We start from the raw sequence: 27593 nt of genomic DNA, 5'->3' as shown, positions 1-27593 counted from the left end.
ATTGATTGAAATGTAAAAGTTGATTTGTTGATTTCAATCTGCATCATATTCGCGTTGCGATAGTCTAATACACTTTGCGATTTTCTCGTTGCGATAGTCAAATTCCCATTGCGATAATCAAATTCGTGTTGCGATAGTCATTTCGCGTTGCGATTATCTCATTGCGATAGTCAAATTCGCGTTGCGATAGTTAAATTCGCGTTGCGATGGTCATTTTCGCGTTGCAATAGTCATTTTCGCATTGCGATTATCCCGTTGCGATAGTCATTTTCGCATTGCGATTATCCCGTTGCGATATTCAAATTCAGATTGCGATAGTCATATTCGCGTTGCGATAGTCATATTCGCGTTGCGATAGTCATATTCGCGTTGCGATGGTCAAATGAATGTGTAATAAGTGATAACAACTGAACAAATCATAGTAATGTTCAAACTCAAGTTACTAATATACATGGGCCTAACTGAAAATGTTAAAAGTTTACACATAAAATACACATAATACAACATTTGCATTTAAAAATCACCAAAGTTAATAGTCCCAAAAGGTGAAGCCGGTTGTGATTGGGATTTTGATTTTGATTGCGATTGCGATTTTGATTGCCTTTTGCTTGACACCATATGAGCTTTGGATTTTGATGATGATCCATATTTTGGTAGAGGAAAAGATGATTGTGATGGCACTGGTGATCCACATGTCAACCTTGTATGACCACTTTCCTTGCACCGACTACATGTCGATCTCTTCTTCTCTTCACCCTTAGACGGTATACGATCATGACTTTTTGGTCGGCCAGGTAGCCTTTTGTCCATGGCAGGTGGCAAAACTGTTTGTAAGTCATCTGGTATGTCCCACTCAGAAGGATGTGGAAGAGGGTAGATAATCTCGGCATAAGTCTGTCGATTACTTCTGTAGTGTAGCAATCCATAACATATGCGCTTGAATCATCTTGGTTTAGATGAAGAGCAACTTTTATAACATGGCCACACGGATAACCAGATGTTTGCCATTTCATACAACTACACGTCTTTGCATTTAGATCGACAAGCCCATTTATGTTATTATCCAGTACTTCAAACAAAGTGTTTGAACATGGTTCAACTCTCCATGACGTTGACTTCACAACACGTTTTGTTATCTTTTTTTCAGTCCATGGTGTAACACGATGTTCCAATGTTCCTGTAAATTTAAATAAATAATACTTAGTAAATTATATGATAAGTTACGCATTTAAAGAAATAATACCTGCATGGTTTCTTTTCTTGTAGTACAACTGTTGAATAGAGGCTCGAAAAAACTCCATTAACATAGTAATGGGTAATTTCCAGGAATGACGACTTAGAGCGTTGATTGATTCTGCACTATTAGACGTCATGAAACCATATCTTGCTCCAAGTTGGTGTACTCTTGACCATCTTTCAAACCCAACATCTTCTAGTGTTTGAGCACACTGAGGCAAAACATGTCTTAAACAATTTACATGCTTATTAAAATCCACTTCCCGATAAGCTTTTATAGCCTTCCAGTATGTCCATTTGTGATTTTTTATACCAGCAGATCTTGATTTTAGATTTCTATATAAATAAACACCACAAAGTCCATGAAAAGCATCTGGGAAACACCTTCTAACAGCATTATCAATTGAGTTTGCCCTATCGGATATGATTGTCAGATTGCTAATAGGACCTATGCAATCCCTAAGATGCCCCATAAACCATGTCCATGAATCAGAGGTTTCAGATTTGCCAACCGCGTAAGCTATTGGTAGTATCCCATTGTTAGCATCCATGGCTACTGCTAATAAGTTTACTCCAAGGTATCGACCTTTTAAATGTGCTCCGTCAACTATAATAACTGGGCGCATGCAAGTAATAAACGAACGAATCTACAAAATCATATACACAAGAAATATAATCATTTAAATGTGAAATGCATATAACTAACAAACATTAGTCAATAAAATTATATTGATTTACTAACCGCAGCACCAATGGCGATAAACAACAACTCAAAGCGTTCATCTATATCTATTTTGATATGAGTTACCGACCTAGGATTGTTCAGCTTTAAATTGTGACAATAAGCCGGCAGTTGGGCAAACGATGCTTCTGGCGACCCCCTCAACAATTCCAAGGCATAACATTTGGCTCTCCAAACTTGAGAATATGAGATACTAATCTTGAACCGAGCATTCATGTTAGTCATAATTTCATGTCCCCGATATACCCTGCCATCAAAAACATTAACTCAGCCAGAAATCCACCCAACACCTTTTTGTTTGCCTGTCTATGGTGAGGAAAAACTTGGGTTCTTGAACATGTATGTTTATCAATAAAAGTCCTAACTTGAAACATTTCGCAATCTTTTATCCTCTTTGCAATCATACGCCACGTACAGTTTTTGTCAATCATACACCTTGTTTCGAAACAATCTTTGCTTGATTTGTTAACTTTTAGTTGATAGCCATCTTCCACACATTTCGTATACAAAGCTATCTTCAAGTCTTCCTTTGTATCAAAACAATCATCTTTCTTGATACGAATAATTTTTGTGTAACAATCAACTGCTATTTTTACCAACTCTTCTTCCGGTATCTGAAGTAATTCTGGCATATTCCAGTTATACTCCCGTGGCATTTTCTTCGGGGAATTTTCTTCGGGGATTTCTTCTCTCTTCTTCTTCTTCTTCAGGGTTATATGAATTACAGAATGGATGTTCAACATGTTCATTCACAGTCGTAACTTCCTCCTCATTATCATCAACATCTTCCTCGACAGCGGCTGTTTCATCATCAAAATTCGGGTATTGACCAATATCAAAATCATTACACGTAGGGTCTGTTTCTTCTTCTGAAACATCATCAAAATCCGAGTATTGACCAAGATCAAAGTCCGGGTATTAACCAAGATCAAATTTCGAATACCGACAGTACTCATAATTTTTTCTGTTGGCTTATCATCGTCTAACTGGTTAATACGAAAACCGAAATTTGGTGCTGGAAGTTGATTGGGATTTGGATTAGGGAAAGGTTGTGGGTTTTGAGATTGTGTTTGGTATTGGAAATGTGGTGAAACAAAATTTGCTTGGTGATGAAATTATTGTGGAACCATTAAATTTTGAGCACCATAAACTGGGGTTGAAAAACTTAGTTGATTACTACCCGCTACTGACCCAACTTCACTACTTCTAGGTTCAACAACATACAATGTAACATCATCTTGTAAAACACTAATATAAGCAATGAATCGTTCAACATCTTCATTGTCGGTTAACAAATAAACTTTACATTTTCTCTGATAAGATAGCCTAAATCCACTTAAGGGCTCTAAATTCAATTTATTTGCAACACGTAACATTAGAGTTTCATAAGTTAACTTTTTAATGACAGTTTTAGTTGAAGATTCATGGGTAAAGGCATATATTGTAAAACACCATGAACATTCTCCCATGACCCTCCAAAACACAAATCTATCCAAATATGATCAACATTAGATGATTTCATTATTGTAAATTAATTTACTAAACAAACGAGCTGCGAAACTAAAACATGTTGCCGAATGGGGAAGGATGTCGTTGGATATAGGAACGGATGTCGCCGGAGAGAGTGATAGATGAAGATGGAATGAGTTGCGATTTAGGGATTTAGGTTATGAGTTGATGCTGCTGCGTAGTAGTTATATACCCATTTGTGTTGCGAAACTAAAACCTGTTGCGAATTTGAAATTCAGTGATGCGTTAGTCAGAATCGCGTTGCGATAGTCAGAATCGCGTTGCGATAGTCAGAATCTCGTTGCGATAGTCAGAATCGCGTTGCGATCGCGTATTATCGCGTTGCGATAGTCAGAATCGCGTTGCGATCACGTGTTATCGCGTTGCGATTTACATATTCGCATTGCGATTATCTAAAATCGCAACGCGGATTTCGAAAAACGCAATGCGATGGTCAAAATCGCGTTGCGAATCTGAAAACTGAATTGCGATAATAGAGATCGCGTTGCGATTTAGAGATCGCATTGCGATTTTGTTGGTCATTTTGGCAAATCGTAAAAAAGTTGGTTAAAATTGTATATTATAAGGAATTTTCGGTCACTGAGGTTATTTTCTCTTTAAAATTTCATAAAATTTACGACAATAGAAGCATATATATTTGTAAAAATCTTATTTATTTGTAAATGTATTTTATTTTATAGAAATATATATATATATATATATAATGAGCTATATTCATTTTTAAAATTTAAAATCTTACATGTATATTTATATTTTATAATTCAAAATCATATGTTTCTTTCATAATAACTGGGCGCATGCAAGTAATAAACGAACGAATCTACAAAATCATATACACAAGAAATATAATCATTTAAATGTGAAATGCATATAACTAACAAACATTAGTCAATAAAATTATATTGATTTACTAACCGCAGCACCAATGGCGATAAACAACAACTCAAAGCGTTCATCTATATCTATTTTGATATGAGTTACCGACCTAGGATTGTTCAGCTTTAAATTGTGACAATAAGCCGGCAGTTGGGCAAACGATGCTTCTGGCGACCCCCTCAACAATTCCAAGGCATAACATTTGGCTCTCCAAACTTGAGAATATGAGATACTAATCTTAAACCGAGCATTCATGTCAGTCATAATTTCATGTCCCCGATATACCCTGCCATCAAAAACATTAACTCAGCCAGAAATCCACCCAACACCTTTTTGTTTGCCTGTCTATGGTGAGGAAAAACTTGGGTTCTTGAACATGTATGTTTATCAATAAAAGTCCTAACTTGAAACATTTCGCAATCTTTTATCCTCTTTGCAATCATACGCCACGTACAGTTTTTGTCAATCATACACTTTGTTTCGAAACAATCTTTGCTTGATTTGTTAACTTTTAGTTGATAGCCATCTTCCACACATTTCGTATACAAAGCTATCTTCAAGTCTTCCTTTGTATCAAAACAATCATCTTTCTTGATACGAATAATTTTTGTGTAACAATCAACTGCTATTTTTACCAACTCTTCTTCCGGTATCTGAAGTAATTCTGGCATATTCCAGTTATACTCCCGTGGCATTTTCTTCGGGGAATTTTCTTCGGGGATTTCTTCTCTTTCTTCTTCTTCTTCTTCAGGGTTATATGAATTACAGAATGGATGTTCAACATGTTCATTCACAGTCGTAACTTCCTCCTCATTATCATCAACAACATCTTCCTCGACAGCGGCTGTTTCATCATCAAAATTCGGGTATTGACCAATATCAAAATCATTACACGTAGGGTCTGTTTCTTCTTCTGAAACATCATCAAAATCCGAGTATTGACCAAGATCAAAGTCCGGGTATTAACCAAGATCAAATTTCGAATACCGATAGTACTCATAATTTTTTCTGTTGGCTTATCATCGTCTAACTGGTTAATACGAAAACCGAAATTTGGTGCTGGAAGTTGATTGGGATTTGGATTAGGGAAAGGTTGTGGGTTTTGAGATTGTGTTTGGTATTGGAAATGTGGTGAAACAAAATTTGCTTGGTGATGAAATTATGGTGGAACCATTAAATTTTGAGCACCATAAACTGGGGTTGAAAAACTTAGTTGATTACTACCCGCTACTGACCCAACTTCACTACTTCTAGGTTCAACAACATACAATGTAACATCATCTTGTAAAACACTAATATAAGCAATGAATCGTTCAACATCTTCATTGTCGGTTAACAAATAAACTTTACATTTTCTCTGATAAGATAGCCTAAATCCACTTAAGGGCTCTAAATTCAATTTATTTGCAACACGTAACATTAGAGTTTCATAAGTTAACTTTTTTAATGACAGTTTTAGTTGAAGATTCATGGGTAAAGGGCATATATTGTAAAACACCATGAACATTCTCCCATGACCCTCCAAAACACAAATCTATCCAAACATGATCAACATTAGATGATTTCATTATTGTAAATTAATTTACTAAACAAACGAGCTGCGAAACTAAAACATGTTGCCGAATGGGGAAGGATGTCGTTGGATATAGGAACGGATGTCGCCGGAGAGAGTGATAGATGAAGATGGAATGAGTTGCGATTTAGGGATTTAGGTTATGAGTTGATGCTGCTGCGTAGTAGTTATATACCCATTTGTGTTGCGAAACTAAAACCTGTTGCGAATTTGAAATTCAGTGATGCGTTAGTCAGAATCGCGTTGCGATAGTCAGAATCGCGTTGCGATAGTCAGAATCTCGTTGCGATAGTCAGAATCGCGTTGCGATCGCGTATTATCGCGTTGCGATAGTCAGAATCGCGTTGCGATCACGTGTTATCGCGTTGCGATTTACATATTCGCATTGCGATTATCTAAAATCGCAACGCGGATTTCGAAAATCGCAATGCGATGGTCAAAATCGCGTTGCGAATCTGAAAACTGAATTGCGATAATAGAGATCGCGTTGCGATTTAGAGATCGCATTGCGATTTTGTTGGTCATTTTGGCAAATCGTAAAAAAGTTGGTTAAAATTGTATATTATAAGGAATTTTCGGTCACTGAGGTTATTTTCTCTTTAAAATTTCATAAAATTTACGACAATAGAAGCATATATATTTGTAAAAATCTTATTTATTTGTAAATGTATTTTATTTTATAGAATATATATATATATATATATAATGAGCTATATTCATTTTTTAAAATTTAAAATCTTACATGTATATTTATATTTTATAATTCAAAATCATATGTTTCTTTCATAATAACTGGGCGCATGCAAGTAATAAACGAACGAATCTACAAAATCATATACACAAGAAATATAATCATTTAAATGTGAAATGCATATAACTAACAAATATTAGTCAATAAAATTATATTGATTTACTAACCGCAGCACCAATGGCGATAAACAACAACTCAAAGCGTTCATCTATATCTATTTTGATATGAGTTACCGACCTAGGATTGTTCAACTTTAAATTGTGACAATAAGCCGGCAGTTGGGCAAACGATGCTTCTGGCGACCCCCTCAACAATTCCAAGGCATAACATTTGGCTCTCCAAACTTGAGAATATGAGATACTAATCTTGAACCGAGCATTCATGTCAGTCATAATTTCATGTCCCCGATATACCCTGCCATCAAAAACATTAACTCAGCCAGAAATCCACCCAACACCTTTTTGTTTGCCTGTCTATGGTGAGGAAAAACTTGGGTTCTTGAACATGTATGTTTATCAATAAAAGTCCTAACTTGAAACATTTCGCAATCTTTTATCCTCTTTGCAATCATACGCCACGTACAGTTTTTGTCAATCATACACCTTGTTTCGAAACAATCTTTGCTTGATTTGTTAACTTTTAGTTGATAGCCATCTTCCACACATTTCGTATACAAAGCTATCTTCAAGTCTTCCTTTGTATCAAAACAATCATCTTTCTTGATACGAATAATTTTTGTGTAACAATCAACTGCTATTTTTACCAACTCTTCTTCCGGTATCTGAAGTAATTCTGGCATATTCCAGTTATACTCCCGTGGCATTTTCTTCGGGGAATTTTCTTCGGGGATTTCTTCTCTTTCTTCTTCTTCTTCTTCAGGGTTATATGAATTACAGAATGGATGTTCAACATGTTCATTCACAGTCGTAACTTCCTCCTCATTATCATCAACAACATCTTCCTCGACAGCGGCTGTTTCATCATCAAAATTCGGGTATTGACCAATATCAAAATCATTACACGTAGGGTCTGTTTCTTCTTCTGAAACATCATCAAAATCCGAGTATTGACCAAGATCAAAGTCCGGGTATTAACCAAGATCAAATTTCGAATACCGACAGTACTCATAATTTTTTCTGTTGGCTTATCATTGTCTAACTGGTTAATACGAAAACCGAAATTTGGTGCTGGAAGTTGATTGGGATTTGGATTAGGGAAAGGTTGTGGGTTTTGATATTGTGTTTGGTATTGGAAATGTGGTGAAACAAAATTTTCTTGGTGATGAAATTATGGTGGAACCATTAAATTTTGAGCACCATAAACTGGGGTTGAAAAACTTAGTTGATTACTACCCGCTACTGACCCAACTTCACTACTTCTAGGTTCAACAACATACAATGTAACATCATCTTGTAAAACACTAATATAAGCAATGAATCGTTCAACATCTTCATTGTCGGTTAACAAATAAACTTTACATTTTCTCTGATAAGATAGCCTAAATCCACTTAAGGGCTCTAAATTCAATTTATTTGCAACACGTAACATTAGAGTTTCATAAGTTAACTTTTTTAATGACAGTTTTAGTTGAAGATTCATGGGTAAAGGCATATATTGTAAAACACCATGAACATTCTCCCATGACCCTCCAAAACACAAATCTATCCAAACATGATCAACATTAGATGATTTCATTATTGTAAATTAATTTACTAAACAAACGAGCTGCGAAACTAAAACATGTTGCCGAATGGGGAAGGATGTCGTTGGATATAGGAACGGATGTCGCCGGAGAGAGTGATAGATGAAGATGGAATGAGTTGCGATTTAGGGATTTAGGTTATGAGTTGATGCTGCTGCGTAGTAGTTATATACCCATTTGTGTTGCGAAACTAAAACCTGTTGCGAATTTGAAATTCAGTGATGCGTTAGTCAGAATCGCGTTGCGATAGTCAGAATCGCGTTGCGATAGTCAGAATCTCGTTGCGATAGTCAGAATCGCGTTGCGATCGCGTATTTTCGCGTTGCGATAGTCAGAATCGCGTTGCGATAGTCAGAATCGCGTTGCGATCACGTGTTATCGCGTTGCGATTTTCATATTCGCATTGCGATTATCTAAAATCGCAACGCGGATTTCGAAAATCGCAATGCGATGGTCAAAATCGCGTTGCGAATCTGAAAACTGAATTGCGATAATAGAGATCGCGTTGCGATTTAGAGATCGCATTGCGATTTTGTTGGTCATTTTGGCAAATCGTAAAAAAGTTGGTTAAAATTGTATATTATAAGGAATTTTCGGTCACTGAGGTTATTTTCTCTTTAAAATTTCATAAAATTTACGACAATAGAAGCATATATATTTGTAAAAATCTTATTTATTTGTAAATGTATTTTATTTTATAGAAATATATATATATATATAATGAGCTATATTCATTTTTTAAAATTTAAAATCTTACATGTATATTTATATTTTATAATTCAAAATCATATGTTTCTTTCATATATGTTCAATTTAATGTGCTTCTATATAAGATAAATATCATAACTAAAAAATATATAGAATCATTTTGATTTTATTTCTAATTATATTATCTAAAAAATATAAATAATTAATTATAATTTATTAACAGCTAACCGATGGTTAACAATTTATCAAAATTCATTAATCGTAACTGTATCCGTTAACTGATATTTTTAGCGGTTCAGTTAACCAAAACCGTTAAACCTTAACGGTTTAGTTAATTGACCTATAAAATATAACATATTACATCAATTAATGGTTACAATTAATAGTAACAAATTAATTTGAACACCTCTAAATTAGATATTCAATTTTTTATGCATTAGATAATATTTAAATATTTTTAATTATTATTTATAACATTATATTTATAATAAATGTGGGTATTAATTAGTTTATTTTATTTTACTTTACTTTGGTCAATGACATTTCTAAGTTGAAAATATTTATAATTTGATTTTGTTTTTTATGCATAAAAAAATTACATTCTTAATTTTTGTGAATAATCTGGAATGTTTATAAGATATTATCTGTTTAGAATTTTTTTAGCTTAGTATAACACGCACACCCTACAAATACAATTGCTTGAACTTATATCCTTTAGGATAACAACATTCTCTTTTAACACTAAATTCACTTAGTGTGTTATCAGTTTATATTTTTTAATTCATTATATATTTTAATTTTTAATTTTTTTGTTGAATTTATTAAATATAAATTTTAGTAAATGTGAATATTCGAGCAATGAATTTACTAATCCAAATTATAATAATACTAAATTAATTTAATTGATATAATTAATATAATTTCAAAAAACAAATATTTAAATTAAATTTTATAAAGGATATATATTATTAAAGACAAATTAAGAAAATTTAAATTACAGTGTTAGAGTTTAAAAAGGTTTATAAAAGAATTTTTTTAAATGGGTTTGACAAGGATAATTGTTAAATTTTTAAAGTATAAAAAAATATTTTTAAAGTATTATTAATATTTTTTTGAATAATATTAATTTTATTTTTAATGTTTTTTATATAAAATTTACAAATTTTCCAGAAAATTTAAATGTTAATTAACACCCATACTATCAATGTATCTTTGCCCTTGTACACTGTTATCTGGAAATGATATTTTATTTAATAAATGAGGGAAAATAAAGGGTAAAAGAGCCAAAAATAAAAATCAAAGATTAGAATACACAGAGAAGTATACAAGAAAAACCGCCCAAATAAACCGACAGAGAAAAAGCCGATTGGAACGAGGGGGTTTTTACATAACTGACACCGTTAGATTTTAATTTTACTTTTCTGACATCGTTTGACCAATATTTCCAGAACTAGCACCCTTTCTGCTGAGTTGGCAAAGGCGCGTCCCCGGGGGCGCGCTTTACCCGTTTTTTTCGTTGAGTTGGATGCCACGTGTGAAAGGCGCGTCCCCGGGGACGCGCCTTTGCCAACTCAGCAGACACGTATTTTGTTTTATAATAAATAGTTTATTTTTATTATTATAAATTAATATATTATGTAAAATGTTTCGATTATAATGTAAGAATTATCAAGTTTCGAGTATTTTTGATTTTGATTATCGATCTATTAATTTTATCAGTTAATTATTTAAATGTTATCAATCTAGTCATCTCATATCAATATTTAACGAAAATATTGATGCATAAGTTAATAAATTAGTATAATTACATATTTAATCTTCAAGACTTACATATTTTATAAAATTAGTCTTATTGAAAATTTAATAAATTTAATCCTCCAATCAGAACATGAAATGTGTCATCGTATACATAAATTTTTTAATAACTTTTAATTTGTTTAATTTAATATTTTCTCTACTTAGAAGGTGGAATTATTATTATATTTTAAAAAAAATTATAACTAATAATATTAAATATTATATTAAATAAATATATTAAATATATTTATGTATTTAAAAGTTAAAAAAAATTATTTAGGTGTACATACATTGACAAATTATATAAATGCAATAACATTAAATTATTAGAAATAAAAACATTCATTTAAAAACTTTAATTACATAAGAGTTAACGGTTATATGATGATAACAGAGCTGGACATTTTTTTCTATTGTGCCCGATGTTTCTACAATGCCCACATCGTTTTTGTTCTGTTGACTTCTCCCGAATATCCATATCACAATGTATTCTAGTAGATTTTGGACGACCTGAGTCCCTCAATAGCAATGGATCTGGGACAATTGTAAGCCAAGTTTGAATCTCATTTGGGTCTCTTTCGTTTCCTATGGGCGGAAACTCAAATTCATATACCTTGAAAACTTGTGAAAGTTGGTATACGGGATCAACATAATTTTTGTAGTCCAAATGCGAATGTGAGCAAGCAACAATGACATGAGAGCATGGATATTTGAGTGCTTGAAAGAAACCACAATCGCACCACCTCTCTTGCAGATTAACTCTGAAAGAGTTAGCTTCAATCCCTTGCAGCGGACGTGGCATTTCGGTTACACGAAACAATTCACGGGTGCGAGAAAAATTTGTAACTAACATCCCATTTGATGTAGCCATTTTTTCTGTAAATCGGCTACTAGTCTTGGGTGGTAAATATGTCCGTTTTGCATCCAAGTAAGAGCTTGTCCACCGAGTTTTGCAAAGAGTTGACCCAAACGAAAATAAGTCGTTTTGACCAACGCCGTGACTGGTAAATGACGCGCCCCCTTTAAGGTTGAATTTATTGCTTCAGCCAAGTTTGTTGTCATATGACCATAGCGATACCCCCCGTCATATGCATTTGTCCACATTTCTTTGCTGATGTCCATAATGTACTCGCACCCCTTCTTATTTTTGCCAAACAGCTCTTGTAGCATCGACTCAAACCTTTGAGGTAAGAGTTCGTAACCTAAGCCATTAGGAATATGTAATAGTTAATATGAAGTATAAATAAGTAATAAGAAATTGATAGAAAAATTGGGAAAAAGTAACATACCCATCCGCACGACTAACTGACGTTCATCGTTCTTCTTGTATTTTCCGTAATAGTTTGCAGCAATATGACGGACACAATAACGATGTTGAACATGTGGAGGTCTATACATTGTACCCAAAGAGTCCATTGCTGCTTTTATCCCGGCTCCTCGGTCTGAAATAATGCATACTCGTTCCCTGGTGACAACATGTAAACGTAAATTTTTAAGGAAAAAAGCCCAAGACTCAGTGTCTTCTCCTTGAACGAGGGCAAACGCAACAGGAAGAATATTGCGGTTTCCATCTTGGACCACAGCCAATAATAAAACTTGCTTGTATTTCCCATACAAGAAAGTACCATCAATTTGGACAATTGGTTTACAGTACTTGACTGCATTAATACACTGAGGGTAAGTCCAAAAGACTCGGTAAAATTGGCAGCGATCGCGAACCATTCGATCATTCACGTAATGATGTTGAGTTTCGAACTCAACAATTGTCCCGGGATTAAGTCTTTGCACAACATGAAACCAACTGGGCAGCTCGTTGTAAGAGGAATCCCATTCGCCATGAAGTTTGCAAATGGCATTCTGTTTTGCCAACCACGCTTTTTTATATGAGACAGTGTACCCATATTGGGACTGTATAGCAGAAATCAACACTGCAACAGCTATATGAGAGCTTTGCTTCACAATGGGCATGATTGCTTGACAAATAATGTTGGAGTCCAAGTTGGGATGATCCTGGTTTATACCTGTTGCACAACATGTATGAGGACCGTTGTATCTGGTTAGTTCCCATAAGTTGTTCTTCCTCTTCCTCTTTGATACACGGACCATCCATTGACATCCGTTGTGACGTTGGACGCAGTAGCAGACATATTTCTCCGTGTTAGATCGATCAACTCGGGACTGAACTGAGTTACGAATATTGTAACTCTTTATTGCCATCATTGCTTCCTCCTTCGATGCGAACTCCATTCCAATATGTAAATTACCGTCATTGACTGATGATTGAAGTCCATAGTTGCCAACATCAGGAAGATCTGGAAATTCAGGCTCATACATTGCATCATAATCAGCCTCATACATATGTGCAGGAAGTTCGGCTGGTGTTGTATTTATCGGAACGTCATCCTCGTCATCATCAGAATGTACGTTAAACTGTGGTGAGTCAGGTTCAACGAATAATCCCGTTTCAGCACCATCTGCACCTGGCTCCCGAAGAGGTTCTTCTGGTGGAGATGAGGGTTCCTCCGATAATCCAATGTTGAGGTCAAATAAGTTCCCGCTTGCGTGTCCTCCCCTTGAACTTGAGGCCATTGTATCATGTGGGATGTGAATAGACTGTCGTCTCGTTGGCATTTCCATATGTAAGTCGAAAACATTGGCAGATGAATGTCTGCCCCTTGAAGTAGAAGAGATGTTGCCATATGGATTATTGGTGAAGCCACGTGGGTTGAGATCATAAGCAGTTGCAGATGAATGCCTTCCTATTGAACTTGATGGCATGGTATATGGCGTTGGATCCGCCATTAATGATGTGAAATCATTACAGATAAGTTGTGTCGGGCTATCAACTTGATCAGTTTGATATGCAATGCCAAAGTGAGAGGAATATGAGAGACCACGAGTTACACGAACCTCAGTAAAAGTGGCATACATTTCAATAAGAGATTGTGAACTCCCCATATGAGCATCAACCATCATAGAAACATCATCATCGTTTGAAAGCTGAAATGATGTATACGTGAGCGGAAAAAGTTCAGTAGGAAATCTGTATTGAAGTGAAGATAGTCTTCTCTGGCCTGCTACACGAATCTTTAACGAAATTTTTGTGATTAACTCCTCAATTGTGATGTTTCTCTTCAAGGTTAAGGGGATATAATGATCTGACTCAAAAACAACCCCGTCTATCTATGTTATGCACGTCGTCTAAATTTCTAGGAGCTCCAGGAATATATTGCGTACAACCATACTGACGGAGCACGCGATCAACTGGATGCCACTCAATAATAGCATAACATATAAGAGGTATAACCGATATCCATACCTCTAATGACCCACTAAGGTGGGGTGGGATGCAAGCTTTCACTTCATCGCTCGCATAAGGTATCCACTGAAACTGAAATATAAATATACAATTCAAATAAATAAAATATTCTAATTATATCTGGAGATATGATCAATATCCAATCGCAACAGCATTTCGTTTTCCATTATAACTGTAGACAAAACAATATAATTAGCAAAAAAAATTAATAATTCTAAATAAATAATAATTATATAAATATTATTTTAATAAAAAAATAATATTTACATAAATATATTAATATAAAAAATAATAACTATTTAAAAAAATACTAACATAAAAATAAATTTTTTACCACTAATAACAAATTTAAAACTCAAATAGTTGGAGAATTTGAGTTATATAAGAGAGGAGAAGATGATTTTGGTGTGAAGAATGAGTGAGGGTTGAGGGGGTTTATATAGGGGAGGAGGAGGGGTAGTTAGGAAAAACGGATGGGGGCATTTATGACATTTAATGGAAGGCGCGTCCCCGGGGATGCGCCTTCCACACGTGTCTGCTGATATGGCAAAGGCGCGTCCCCGGGGACGCGCCTTTCACACGTGGCATCCAACTCAGCGAAAACACGGGTAAAGCGCGCCCCCGAGGACGCGCCTTTGCCAACTCAGCAGAAAGGGTGCTAGTTTTGGAAATATTGGTCGAACGGTGTTAGAAAAATAAAATTAAAAACAAACGGTGTCAGTTATGTAATTTAGCCTGGAACGAGGTGTTGTCACGTGAGGACGTCATAATTCCGGTCGGCAAAACTAAAACTTAATTATCAAGCGAAGAAGGTCCCACTTTATCGACGTGGCTAGATCCATGACCGTCAATCACATTATACTCTTCAATTCTGCTAGTACAGGTGGCATCCGAGCTGGACTTATGAATTACCACGACCGAGGGTCAAGCGACACGTGAGGAATTAATGTTGACCAATGGAATGGGAGTGTGTGATAGGTCACCGCGGGCATATTCATCGGGCAGGAGTTACTCCCGCCATGTGACCCTCTCTCCTTTGTTTTCCCATCTAGATATAAAAGGTAAGGTAAAATACACAAAAGACCCATTGATTATAGTATGTTATTTTACTCTTTTAACTATTAAAAATTATAAATTGGTTCTTTAATTATATGACGTTACTTCGTGGAGTCTTTTAACTATTAAAAGTTACAAAATGATCATCTGACTATACAATTATATGATGTTAACATGTTAAATGATATATGATAGTCGTATGAGATTATATTTTAACATATCTTAATTCAGTGGCTGATATAGGCTTTGCCCAGGGTGAGCATGTGCCCACCCTGAAATTCAAATTTCTTTATGTTAGTTGTTCATTTTACTAAGTGTGTCCACCTAAAAATTTTATTTGTATCTATATGAAAATTTTATGTTATTTATATAAATATACCCATCCTAAAAAATATTTCTAGATCTGTCACTGCCTCAACTATCAAGTTAACGTCTAATTCAGATTGCGATCAATTTTTTAACGGAAAATAATGAGTTTAGAACATATGAATAATCAAGTAATTTAATAAAGCAACGCCCTATATTTTAAGGATCATTTTGTAATTTTTAATAGATAGTGGCTCAATAAAATAATACACTATGGTCAAGGGACCATTTGTGTACTTTACCGTAAAAATATTTATTTAATGAAAAATACATATATAAGGGAAGGTTAAGGCTTAAGAACAAGGCGTGCTTTGCGCTTCGAAACTCTCCAATTTTTTTTTTCTAGAGACATAAACAAGGGAGAAAAGAAGAGGAGTTTGGTGGGAGGTTGCTAATGGCGATTTAGTCTAAGGGATTCAAAGTGGGAAGAGTTTTGCGAGTATCTGGCATTTGGCCTTGTTTCATTCACCCAATACCCTTGTTGTTTCCCAGCTTTCTACACTTAAAAGGCTTGTTTTTGCTGTCAAATTTCCATATTTTTTTAGCATCTTCAACAAACAACAATCAAAGAAGAAAGAAATCCAGAACAAGAAGAGAAAAAATGGAGTGGCATGCTTGTCTTGATGAATATGAAAAGCTTGTTGTAAGGATGAGTACACCCAGGTTTGTTTAGTCCCACTAAATTATAATTTTTAAAGCAATTTTTTGGGGTTTTTAATAGATTACCCAGAGTCTTTGGAAATCTTATTTGAATTTTCAACGATCCGTTCCATACTATTTTCTTCCAGAAATTTGAAGTTTCAACCAGAAACTGTATTTACCCGACCTTAACATTAATTTTGTTGATTTTTCAGGGTTGTGATTGACAATGCTGTTTGCCCCACTGCAACTCTTGTCAAGGTTCGCTTCTACAAACATCTCAAATATGAACACACCGCCCATATCGTATTGTTTTTCTTTTTATATTGCCTAAAATTTTGACTTGCCGGTCTCATGTTTTCTTTTGAATTTTCAAAGCCCCGATTCATTCCAGCTCCTCGTTGCTTTGATTTTCAGGTTGATAGTGCTAGAAGACATGGAATTCTGTTGGATGCTGTTCAGGTTTTAACAGATCTGAATCTCTCAATTAAGAAGGCTTACATTTCATCTGATGGCCAATGGTTCATGGATGGTAAGCTTAATTTACTTAAAAAAAGAGAAGATTTGCTACATAAAAGTTTGCTCTTCACATTTTAATTGCATTTTTCCTTCTGTTTTTTTGTTGTTGCAGTTTTTCATGTGACTGATTTAAACGGAAATAAATTAACTGATGAGAGCGTTATTAGCTACATTGAACAGGTAGTTTTTCTTTTTCCTCTTCATTTCAATGCATTCTTTACTATCTTAATTAATTTGCAGTAAAACTGATGATTGTTTTGTTTTTCTTTGGATTACAGTCCCTTGAGAACACTCATCCTGATACAAGTCATGGATTTAATGGTTTAAAAGCCTTGGAACTGACTGGAACCGACAGAATCGGTCTTTTATCAGAAGTATTTGCAGTTTTAGCTGACCTGCAATGCGCTGTGGTGGATGCAAAAGTATGGACTCACAATGGTCGCATTGCATCTTTGATTTTCGTAAAAGACTGCAATTCAGGGTCCCCAATTGAGGACTCGCAACAAATCGACAAAATAGAAGCACGTTTAAGGAATGTCTTGAAGGGAAACAACGATATCCGTAGTGCAAGAACCTCGATTTCTATGGCTGTAACACACACTGAGAGAAGGTTACATCAAATGATGTTTGATGATCGAGACTACGAAAGAAAACCTATTTTACAGCATAAGTCAGATTTGCCTGTGGTCACTGTGCAGAATTGGGTGGAGAGGGCTTATTCAGTTGTGAATGTTCAGTGCAAGGACCGAACCAAGCTTTTGTTTGATGTTGTTTGCACTTTGACAGACATGCAATATGTTGTGTTTCATGCTACTATCAAGACATCCGGAGACAAAGCGTATATGGTACTTAAATGTTTCATCATTAATAAATCTTGTTTTAAGATTTTGGTTACATGATTTCAGTTCGTTAACTTGAACTTGTTTATCCTTCTTAAAGGAATTTTACGTTAGACACATAGATGGAACCCCGATTAGTTCGGAACCTGAAAGACATCGGTTAATACAATGTTTACAAGCTGCAGTTGAAAGGAGAGCATCCGAGGTATATTTCTATCCGAAAACATTTTGAATATTCACTTTAGGTGCTCATCAAGTATTCCAGACATTGATGCAGTATAGCTTCGTGATTTCAGGGAGTAAGACTGGAGTTACACACATCCGATAAACAGGGTCTATTAGCAGATGTGACTCGAACGTTTAGAGAAAACGGTCTCAATTTGACGAGAGCCGAAATATCAACCACGAGTGACATGGCTCTAAACGTTTTTTATGTAACGGATGCAGCCGGGAACATAGCAGACCCCAAAATCATCGAATCGGTAAGAAAAAAGATTGGTTTAGCAAACTTAAAGGTAAAGGAGCTGCCTTTGATTTATTATGAAAAGGCTGAAAGCGAAGCGCAAGCAGTAGGGGTTGGTGGGGCAGTTTTGTTATCACTTGGGAGCCTAGTGAGAAGGAATCTATACAACTTGGGGTTGATTAAATCCTATCTTGAGTGGAAACTGCAGGAGAGATTTGATTCATTGGTTGGCAAATGGCATGTTCTTTGATTAAAGGTTTGGGATATGGCCTTTGTGTACATATGAAAAAAAAAGCTGGAACTTGGTGATTGTTGTTGTTGTTATAGTTAGTTTGGGGTGGTTGGATAGATAGAATCATATAGACAAGATTGGAACACAACTCCACCTATTTTTTATACTTTGTTTGGGGCTAGTATTTGAATGAGAAGTGGGAACACATTGGTGTTGTGGGGTTTGTGATTTTATGCCATAGATTTGTTGCTGGTTGAAGAGAGAAAAACAAGATTAGGTAGAAGAAAAAAAATTGGTTTATTATTATCACACAACATTTGTACATAACCACTTTTAAGTATTAATTATAATGTTCGACTTTTATTTAGTCTATGTCTACTATTTTCGCTGGATGTTGTTTGTTGATTAAGATTTAAAAGCAGTTCTTTATCAACGTCTAATATGATGATGTGTTAGTATTAGATTTAGGTTTGAAATCTCACATTAGTGAATATAACAAATTGAGTTAAAGAAGGTTATTCCCATAATAGAATCTCTGTAAAATTCAATTTGAATTAAAATTTAATTTGAATTAATTGATTAATAGAACAATAATTATCAATAATTAATTTAAAAAAAAATACCTTGCCCTAATATGTAATACATTAAAGATGCTTCTTTTGATCTTCTCTTACCGGCACATCTATCTATAAGTATATAATGTAATCAACTTGGAATCAATCAAAAGGGGAAAGCAGTAAGAGAAGTGACGGATTTTAAGAGGGGTGGGGATATAAATTTACTGTTTCTTTTGTGATTCAACCCCCTTCATATTTGTATCTTGCTTTTATGTAAAAAGTAATTACGAAACTTGTCAGGTGTTGATCAAATTTTCGTTCGAAAATAAATTAGATTTTATTATAATATTAATAATTAAAAATTATTTGACGATTAAATTTATTTAATTAAATTTTTTTATTACATACAAATTTTCAGTTACCATGTATTTGTTCTATAAATAGAGATTGTATGTCATTTTTTAGAATTATGATAATTATTTTAAAGAGATTCAATCATTTTAAATATTTGTAATTTTTGAAGTCTACGTTGTCGAGATAGTTTTGTAAAAATATTGTGAGTGTTTTGGCATACATTAAGTTTTGGTACATATATCGAGTTTTTGATACATGAATATCACATTTGATCTTTATGTAATGAATTATTGTTTTCTCATTCGTGAAGGTAGATAAAATTAAACTGCGTTATATTTTGTTTCTTACACATTTTATTTTACGTTGATATTTGTTTAATTAGTTTTTTGCTTATAAATTTCTAACAATGGTAAATTAAATATCTCTTCTAACTAAATTTAGTAGCATTTCATTTAGCATAGGAGGTAGGGGTATTAAGTATTTAACCTAATCAGCCCATCATCCCTAAATCCATCCAACTACTTGAATCAAATCAAGTGGCCAAAAATCCAAATTGAACTTATTTTAGTTGACAGTGGCCAGTCATTCAAAAGGACAGAGAAGGTTAGGTGTTTAGAAAAATCTGGTAGCCCAAACTTTTTAGATGGTATTATAAAGTCTTCAACATTTAATAACTTTGCATATACCAGCTGTTGTTGTGGTAAGAGTTATTCCATGAGCTCTTCGTTATAAATGAATGTGAAACATTTCAAATCTGAACCGACCTGCGTCGTATCCCTGGTTTTGATAGGTGAGTCTCGCAGTAGGGATTTTCTGCATATATAAGTACTCGAACTTGAGATCTATTTAAGTGATGTCAAACTGTTTACCACTTGAACCAATCCCATTAACAAAGCTTATGTATTTGATAAATTAAGCACCTCTATAAAATAAAACTAAATGACTAGAAAACCAATGTTAGAAGACCTTTGTTTATCGTTATTGTTGTCCTAATACTGAAACTTTTGCTTTGTCTGTATTGCCATTAGGGTAAGTTGTCTTTCCTATTCCCCTTGACATGCAGAACAGCCAACGATTTAGAAGATTATTAGAGGTCCCATAACAGATTTAGAATATAATGTATCTGATAATTTAACTGCAACAATTGGTCCAAAAGTTATGGCTACTTACACTAGGTATGCTCTTCTACACTATGTGCTTTAATATATTAATTAATTGAATCAAATTGGCATCAAAGTAGTCAAAAAGAAGGCAAAAACACAAAAGATAGTCGGCCGCTTGTCTTTACCGTGTTTTTGTCTGCCTTTCCCGACACTCGGCCTATCCCCTGATATCTAAAAGTTACTGGAAAATTGTATGTCTGGCTTCACTTTAACACGTCAGTAAAACAGGGGGAAATGGCTCATGTAGGACAGTGGGATAAAAATTTCCTCACATAAACCTCCCACCGCATTATTTTCTGAACTAAAGTCATTACAACATTATCAAAGAAAAGATATCGGAAACACTGCGTGACTTTAATATTTTGGAAAAAGAAGCAAGAACCACAATACATCTTTCTTATCACCAATTATTTTTTTGTTCTATAAAGTTGAAGACACATGACAATCTATACGTCTTCCACCCGAAAAATGAAGTCGCGTGGTGTTCCAAGCGTCTTCTCCTTGATACTGTAGTAATGACCCTAAGTCAGGAAATAATGTCGGTGTCTTATATGGACAAATCTTTTTTCCAGTTACTCTGTCTGGGAGAGGAAGCCAGGAAAACAATGTCAATATCTTAGAGATTTGTAGTTTGTAGTTTTGGAATGCTACATCTTTGACCAACACGATAGTACTGTGATATGTTATGTTAGTATTGTAACAATTAATGAATGAATTTTTGTTTTGGAATTTTAAGGTCACATTGTGTGCAAAAATAATTCGATGATCATATTAATTTTTTAAAAAAAAGTTTGTTAGTCTTATATACCATTAAGCTTGCACTTATAGGTTGGTGTCAACAATGAATCGTGATCTCTAGGCTTGTAAACGAACCGAACGCACACGAACAGAGGTATGTTCGTGTTCGTTCATTTAATAAATAAACGAACATAAACGAACACGAACATAAACGAACAATTTTTTTTTGTTCATGTTCGTTCATTAAGGAATATAACTTGTTCATGTTTGTTCATTTAATAAATAAACGAACACGAACATAAATGAACACGAACATAAACGTTGGAGACCCTACCTTCCATTGTTCTTTCATGAAAAATAGTCGACAATGCAAATCAACCAAATTTACAGTGATAAATAGCGTAAGAGCTGATTAGCAGTGATGAAATGTTTGAAGATATCAGATATTTCGATTGATCTTTTAAAGATATTAAATGATTCACACGACTTTAATTTAACGCTATAACATTTATCTTAGTGGTCCATGATTACATATGAACAATCATTTTCCACTACGTTATTCTAATAAATTCGCCGGCTAAAATTTTTGTGATATCAATGTCAGACTTTACTGAGATTTGTTAATAATGATCATTTCCATTGGCAGAGTAGAAAATTTAACAGCATGAAGATTTCGAACGATACAAATTGGACTACAAGGTAATAACATAGATCTGAAATCCCTCCGATGCTACATATCTAACTGATATTATTTCTAAACCACCATTCAAAATTTTAACGTACCTAAAGTATACTCCACAACTAAAGGTCACACAAGAACTATGAAAACAAAAGTTCATTGTCAAAGTGTATTTTCTACTTATTAATGGGTTCTTCCTGAAAAACTCATTACTTCCGCTATTACACTATTTTTCAAAAAATTACATAGAAACCTTTATTTTGTTTTTTTGGCAAATTCTATATATTTTTCTCTTTACTGATGCTCATATACTTCCGATTGTTACCTTTATCTTCCCATCTATTTCTAGAAAGAAGTATGATGTTTTTTTGAGTTTTAGATGTGAAGATATCCACAATAACTTACATATCAACTATTAAGCCAAATAAAACAGAGAATGAGATGAAAACAGACCTGTAAAACTTCAGATTGTACTATAATATAACTTATTTTTGAAGCTTTCACCGGTCGTCTCCACTCTCCAGTAACACTAGGGTTTGGGGAAAAGGGGAAAAATAAATATAGGTGCGAGGTGCCTCATGGGGTTAACATATTGGATTTAATCTCCAAATAAAATTGGGTTAATTATGGAGTTGGTCATCAGAATATCAAATTAATTAATATTTTTAAGATACTTACAAAATGGTCACCAAAATTAATTTAAGAAGATTGAGTTAAATATAAATGAACGAACATAAACGAACATAACCAAACGTTCACGAACGTAAATGAACGAACGAGACCTATGTTCATGTTCGTTCATTTAATTAAACGAATACAAAATCTTGTTCATGTTCGTTCATTTAATAAATAAACGCACATAAACAAACTTCCCGCCGTACAGTTTATGAACGGTTCACTGAACGTTCGGTTCATTTAGAGGCATAGTACTCTCATATAGTTTGGTGGTTGCGCAATTTCAAAACAAGATGGAAAACGTTCGGAGAATGAAGTATGTGGGTATCAATTGTCCCTCCCCTTTTTCCCAATTAAGAAAATTTGAAGAAATAAATGGGAAACAACTAAGACAACTTACATAGCACATGGAAATTTGGGGGTTGTTTAAAACAGTTGACCGCGTGAGCTTTGGGGTTATAAATAGAATACCTCACATGGCGGCAAGTGCGCAGGTTAAGTTGGGTTGACGCAGACACTAAACACTGTTGGAGTCGCATGCTTCAAGGCATGCATTGTATAAACGGCTCTGCTTTTCATAGACTTTATTTATTTATTTTTTTCTATATGTGGTGCGGCTTGGCTTTTTTCTAAAATGAAGATCTTAGTTTTGATTGGCTTCGGGTCCTTAACAAAATATCTTAAGATACTGTTTACATTTATTCAGTTATCAACGAGTACATACCTCTTTTAAAATCTAAATTTTCTACTGTTAATTGCTTATTTTATTGTATTTAACTTTTTTCAATATATGGTACGGCTTGGCTTGTTTGTAGTTGGTAATTTGATAAAATGAAGATCTTAGTTTTGATTAGCTTAGGGCCCTAACAAAATATCTTAAAGGGTTAACTATATGATTCATCAATTTCATTTATATTTTATCTACTTTTGCTCACTATTTTAAAATTTAAGTTTTGGTCATTGGTTATCATTTTATTAAGATTTAATAAGTAAGATGTTAGCTGTCGTTAGTTTGACTATGTGACACATTAGTAAAAAGGTTTACTTTTTATTATAACCTTTGAACTTTAGATAAAATAATAATCATTGGTATTTTTGTAAATTCAAAATAGTTTAGGGATAAAAAATTAATTTATCCATTTTTTTAATTTGTTCTTCCTAAACCCTGTCTTCCACTTGCATCGCACACCTCCATTGCTGCCAGCACCTGCTATGCCTATGATGTAGCTACAATCACCATTGTCCCAAGGAATGCCTCCACCACCACCACCACAGACAAAAGCACTGAATGTTTGTTCTATTGTAAAATATACATACAGACAACACGTGAAGAATCAAATTTATCTTCAACAACTTTCGAAAGAGAAAAAGAAGTTTTAAACCAAAAGATTGTCGCTTTTAGCATGAACCATAGCTGTGATGATAAACGAAACCAACAACCACTAAACTGAGAAAATGAGACCAACTTCCAAAAAAATGTTAAGAGAAAGGTTCCTACTTGTTAATGGTTAGAATTTTTCAGAGACCCCAAACAAAACCCAGAGAAAGAAGCATGGAGAGCCATGGAGTAATAAATAAAGGAGATCTCTTTTTAAGTTAAGGTAGAATGTAACACTTACCATCTTCAAAATCCCCCAAAGCCAAATTCAAACAAAAGAAACCAAGAAGACAAACGCTAAACGAAGCACCATTGCCATCTCTCAACCTTCTTAGCACGAAGAACCTTTGGGTTTTTTTCCAAGTAAACCAACCTTAGTAGTATTCCATATACCTCAAAGACAAACCAAAGAGAATCAAACAAAATTCATTTAAAGAAGAAAAAAAATCCAAAAAAGGCTCAGTTTCTTTTTCTTTCTATTGTTCTATAGCTGCCTTCATCGACATGGAAATGATGCAGTGAGAATCAAAATCAGCTTAAAATCACTTTTTATGACACTTTTGTTGTCCCTATTACCAAAGTAATTTTTTCCTTTTACAATGTTAACAATAACAAGGAGGAGAAGAACAGTGTTAGGATTAATGAAACTCAATGTGTCGTAACCGGTTTTCGTCCGGGCACGAAATATTTATTTGGCGGGAAAAGTGATGTGAATAAATGGTTTTGAAAATAATTTGGGAGTCGCCATCGGCTTTTTGGGTCAGGTAGGTCGAATACCTAAAAAAATATATTTTAAAAGAGTTTTAAGAAAATATCAATTAAAAGATAAATTGATCTGCGTTTTAACCAAAAATTCGTTCTTTTTAATAATAAAAAGGGATTCGTGGTCGGTTACGTTTAGGGAAGGATTAACACCCTACAACGCCCAAAATTGGTACTTTTTAATTATAAATTGTCTCTATTATTAGAAATTTAAAAAATTCAAAATATATTTAATTTATAATCCTATTATTTCAAAATTATGATTATGAAGATATATTAATTTATATATATTTATAAATAAAATATTTATTTATTTAGAAATATCAGAAAATGACTTCTAGGTGCCTTAAGACAGCTCTTTTCTTTGATATTAATAAATAAACAATTATAATTTATAAAATAGGATATTTAATAAAAATATCAGAAAACGGACTTCTAGATGCTTTAAGACAGTCCTTTTCTTAATATATAAAAAATAAATAAATATTAAAATATGATTATTTTTCTTAAAAGTAATTTATATAAAATTAAAATTTTAAATAGGTTTTTTATTTAATATATATGTAAAATATAAAAATAAGCAAATAAATATTATTTATTATATATATTTATATGATACATAATAATAATCAATAATAATTAAATATATAAACATATAAAAATAAATAACGACTAAAATAAAATTATATTATTAAAATATAAACGGTAATAAAACTTGTAAAATAAATGAAAGTATTAAGATTAAGGACTAAATTATAACATATTAAAATTAAAAGCTCTAATTTAAAATATTATAAAAACTAAGTATTAACAGTATGATTTATCTTATATTAATTATTCGGGATTGAATTAAAAATTAATAAAGTTACAGGGGCTAAATATATTATTTACCCTAAATTACATAATTACAGGAAAGGACTAAAATATAATAAAATAAAATTCAGGAACAAAATTATAATGCTCGAAAACTTAATTTAGTGACTAAAATATAAGTCTATAAAATCAGGAGGATAATGCGTATGGTTTTCCCATGCGGGAAATTACACAGAGGCCCTCACCAAAACTACGTCGTTTTGGTAAGGGTATAAATAGGCCAAAATAGGCCTAAATTATCATTTCTCTCCATTTGCTTCTCTCTCTTAGAGAGAGAAGCTATCTCTCTAGAGCTCCCTCACCGGAGGAATACCGGTGACCGGCCGGTCACCGTCGCCAGCCACCGACCACAGTGGCCGGAATTTTACAAAATTACCCAAAAAATCCTCTTTTATTTCTAAATCCGATTCCAGCTTCCGCTTGTTCTAAAAAAACCCCAAACTCCGTAGATCTAAATTTTTACCTTCGGTTTTTTTGGTGGTTTTCCGGTGATTTGGATGCTCCGACGAAGGTAAGTTGCTCGGTATCTTCACTCTATTTTTTTTTCTGTTTGATTCCTTTTTTTTTTTCTGATTTTGCAGATTTGGTGGCTTTATAGCCACCACCAAGGCTCGCTATGGACCAGTTAATAGGGCGATTTTCCGGTGAGTCACCAAACTATGGTGGTGACTCACCCTATAGCTTCAACGTGGAAGGGCAGCTGGCTTCTGGAAGCTGCTGGAAATGGTGCTGTAGTAGAGCTGAAACGTGGAGGGGCTGCTGCAGTTGGAAGCTGCTGGAATTTGCAACGTGGAGGGCTGCTGCAGCTAAAAATTTAGTGTCTACAGCTGCCCCTCTTTGCTCATTCTTGTGTTAACAAGAATAAAGCAAAGACGAAAAGACAATAAATTTTTGCTCATTTGACTTCTCTTGATTAGGACATAAATGTTGAACAAATTCTTCTCATTATGAACTTCTTCCACTGTAAATGACAATTCATCCCCTTCTATGATGAAATCTAGCAAAAGATTGAACATTGATGTTGCTCTATATCCTTCTATGATAGAGTCGAACAAAATGTTGAATAAGTTCTTCTTCAGATGAGTTCTTCTCATTATGAACTTCTTCTGGCAAAGTTGATGTTGATATACCTTATGTGATAGAATCAAGCAAAAGGTTGAACAAGCTCTTCTCATTATGAACTTCTTCTTTCTCTTTAGATGAGTTCTTCTCATTATGAGCTGTCTCTGAAAATGTTGATGTTGATCTCTCTCCTTCTGCGATAGAGTCGAGCAAAAGGTTGAACAAGCTCTTCTCATTATGAACTTCTTCTTCCTCTTCAGATAAGTTCTTCTCATTAAGAACTTTCTCTGGAAAAAATAATTCATCAAGTGATGAATTCAGGCAAAAGGTTGAACAAATTCTTCTCATTATGAATTTCTTCTTCCTCTTCAGATGAGTTCTTCTCATTATGAACTCTAACTGGCACTGCTGATCCACCGGGTGATGAATTTAAGCAAAAAGTTGAACAAGTTCTTCTCATTATGAACTTCTTCTTCCTTCTTCAGATGAGTTCTTCTCATTATGAACTTGACCTGGTAATGCTGATCCATCGAATGATGAATTCAAGCGAAAAGTTGAATAAGTTCTTCTCATTATAAACTTCTTCTTTCTTCTTCATATGAGTTCTTCTCATTATGAACTTTCTCTGGAAAAGTTGATCCGTTGTTATGGATTTGAACAAAAAGTTGAACAAGTTCTTCTCATTATGAACTTCTTCTTCTTTCTTCAGATGATTTCTTCTCATTATGAACTCTACCTGGCAATGTTGATCCATCAAATGATGAATTCAAACAAAAAGTTGAACAAGTTCTTCTCATTATGAACTCTTCCGGAAATGTTGATCCATTGAATGATGGATTTGAATCTTTGCTAAAATCTTTGAAATTCCTGTCAAATATTCAATATGGATAAAATGAATGAAAATGTTCCTATTTTGCAAATGTCTAAATATGATGCATGAATGTTGATGCAATCTTCATTTGACTTCAAAGTGGTGAACTTGGTTTTCCTCCACTTCATCATTT

At 33.9% G+C, this 27593-nt stretch overlaps 1 protein-coding gene across 1 annotated transcript; it reads left to right on the top strand.

Annotated features, from left to right (window-relative positions):
• The first annotated feature begins 16060 nt into the window (after window positions 1-16060).
• On the top strand, window positions 16061-18714 carry LOC120203620 (ACT domain-containing protein ACR8-like). The gene is made up of 7 exons (XM_039203860.1): window positions 16061-16319; window positions 16511-16556; window positions 16713-16827; window positions 16927-16994; window positions 17093-17659; window positions 17754-17858; window positions 17950-18714. Exons 1-7 carry the CDS (start codon window positions 16258-16260, stop codon window positions 18364-18366), a joined length of 1380 nt encoding a protein of 459 aa, XP_039059791.1. The 5' UTR covers window positions 16061-16257; the 3' UTR covers window positions 18367-18714.
• The last annotated feature ends 8879 nt before the right edge of the window (window positions 18715-27593 follow it).

This window comes from Hibiscus syriacus, unplaced genomic scaffold (genome assembly GCF_006381635.1).
Source record: "Hibiscus syriacus cultivar Baekdansim isolate YM2019G1 unplaced genomic scaffold, ASM638163v2 tig00010204_pilon, whole genome shotgun sequence".
NCBI classification, from domain to species: Eukaryota; Viridiplantae; Streptophyta; class Magnoliopsida; order Malvales; family Malvaceae; genus Hibiscus; species Hibiscus syriacus.
The sequence above is the reverse complement of the archived record's forward strand: the minus strand, read 5'-3'. Positions and strand labels throughout refer to the sequence as shown.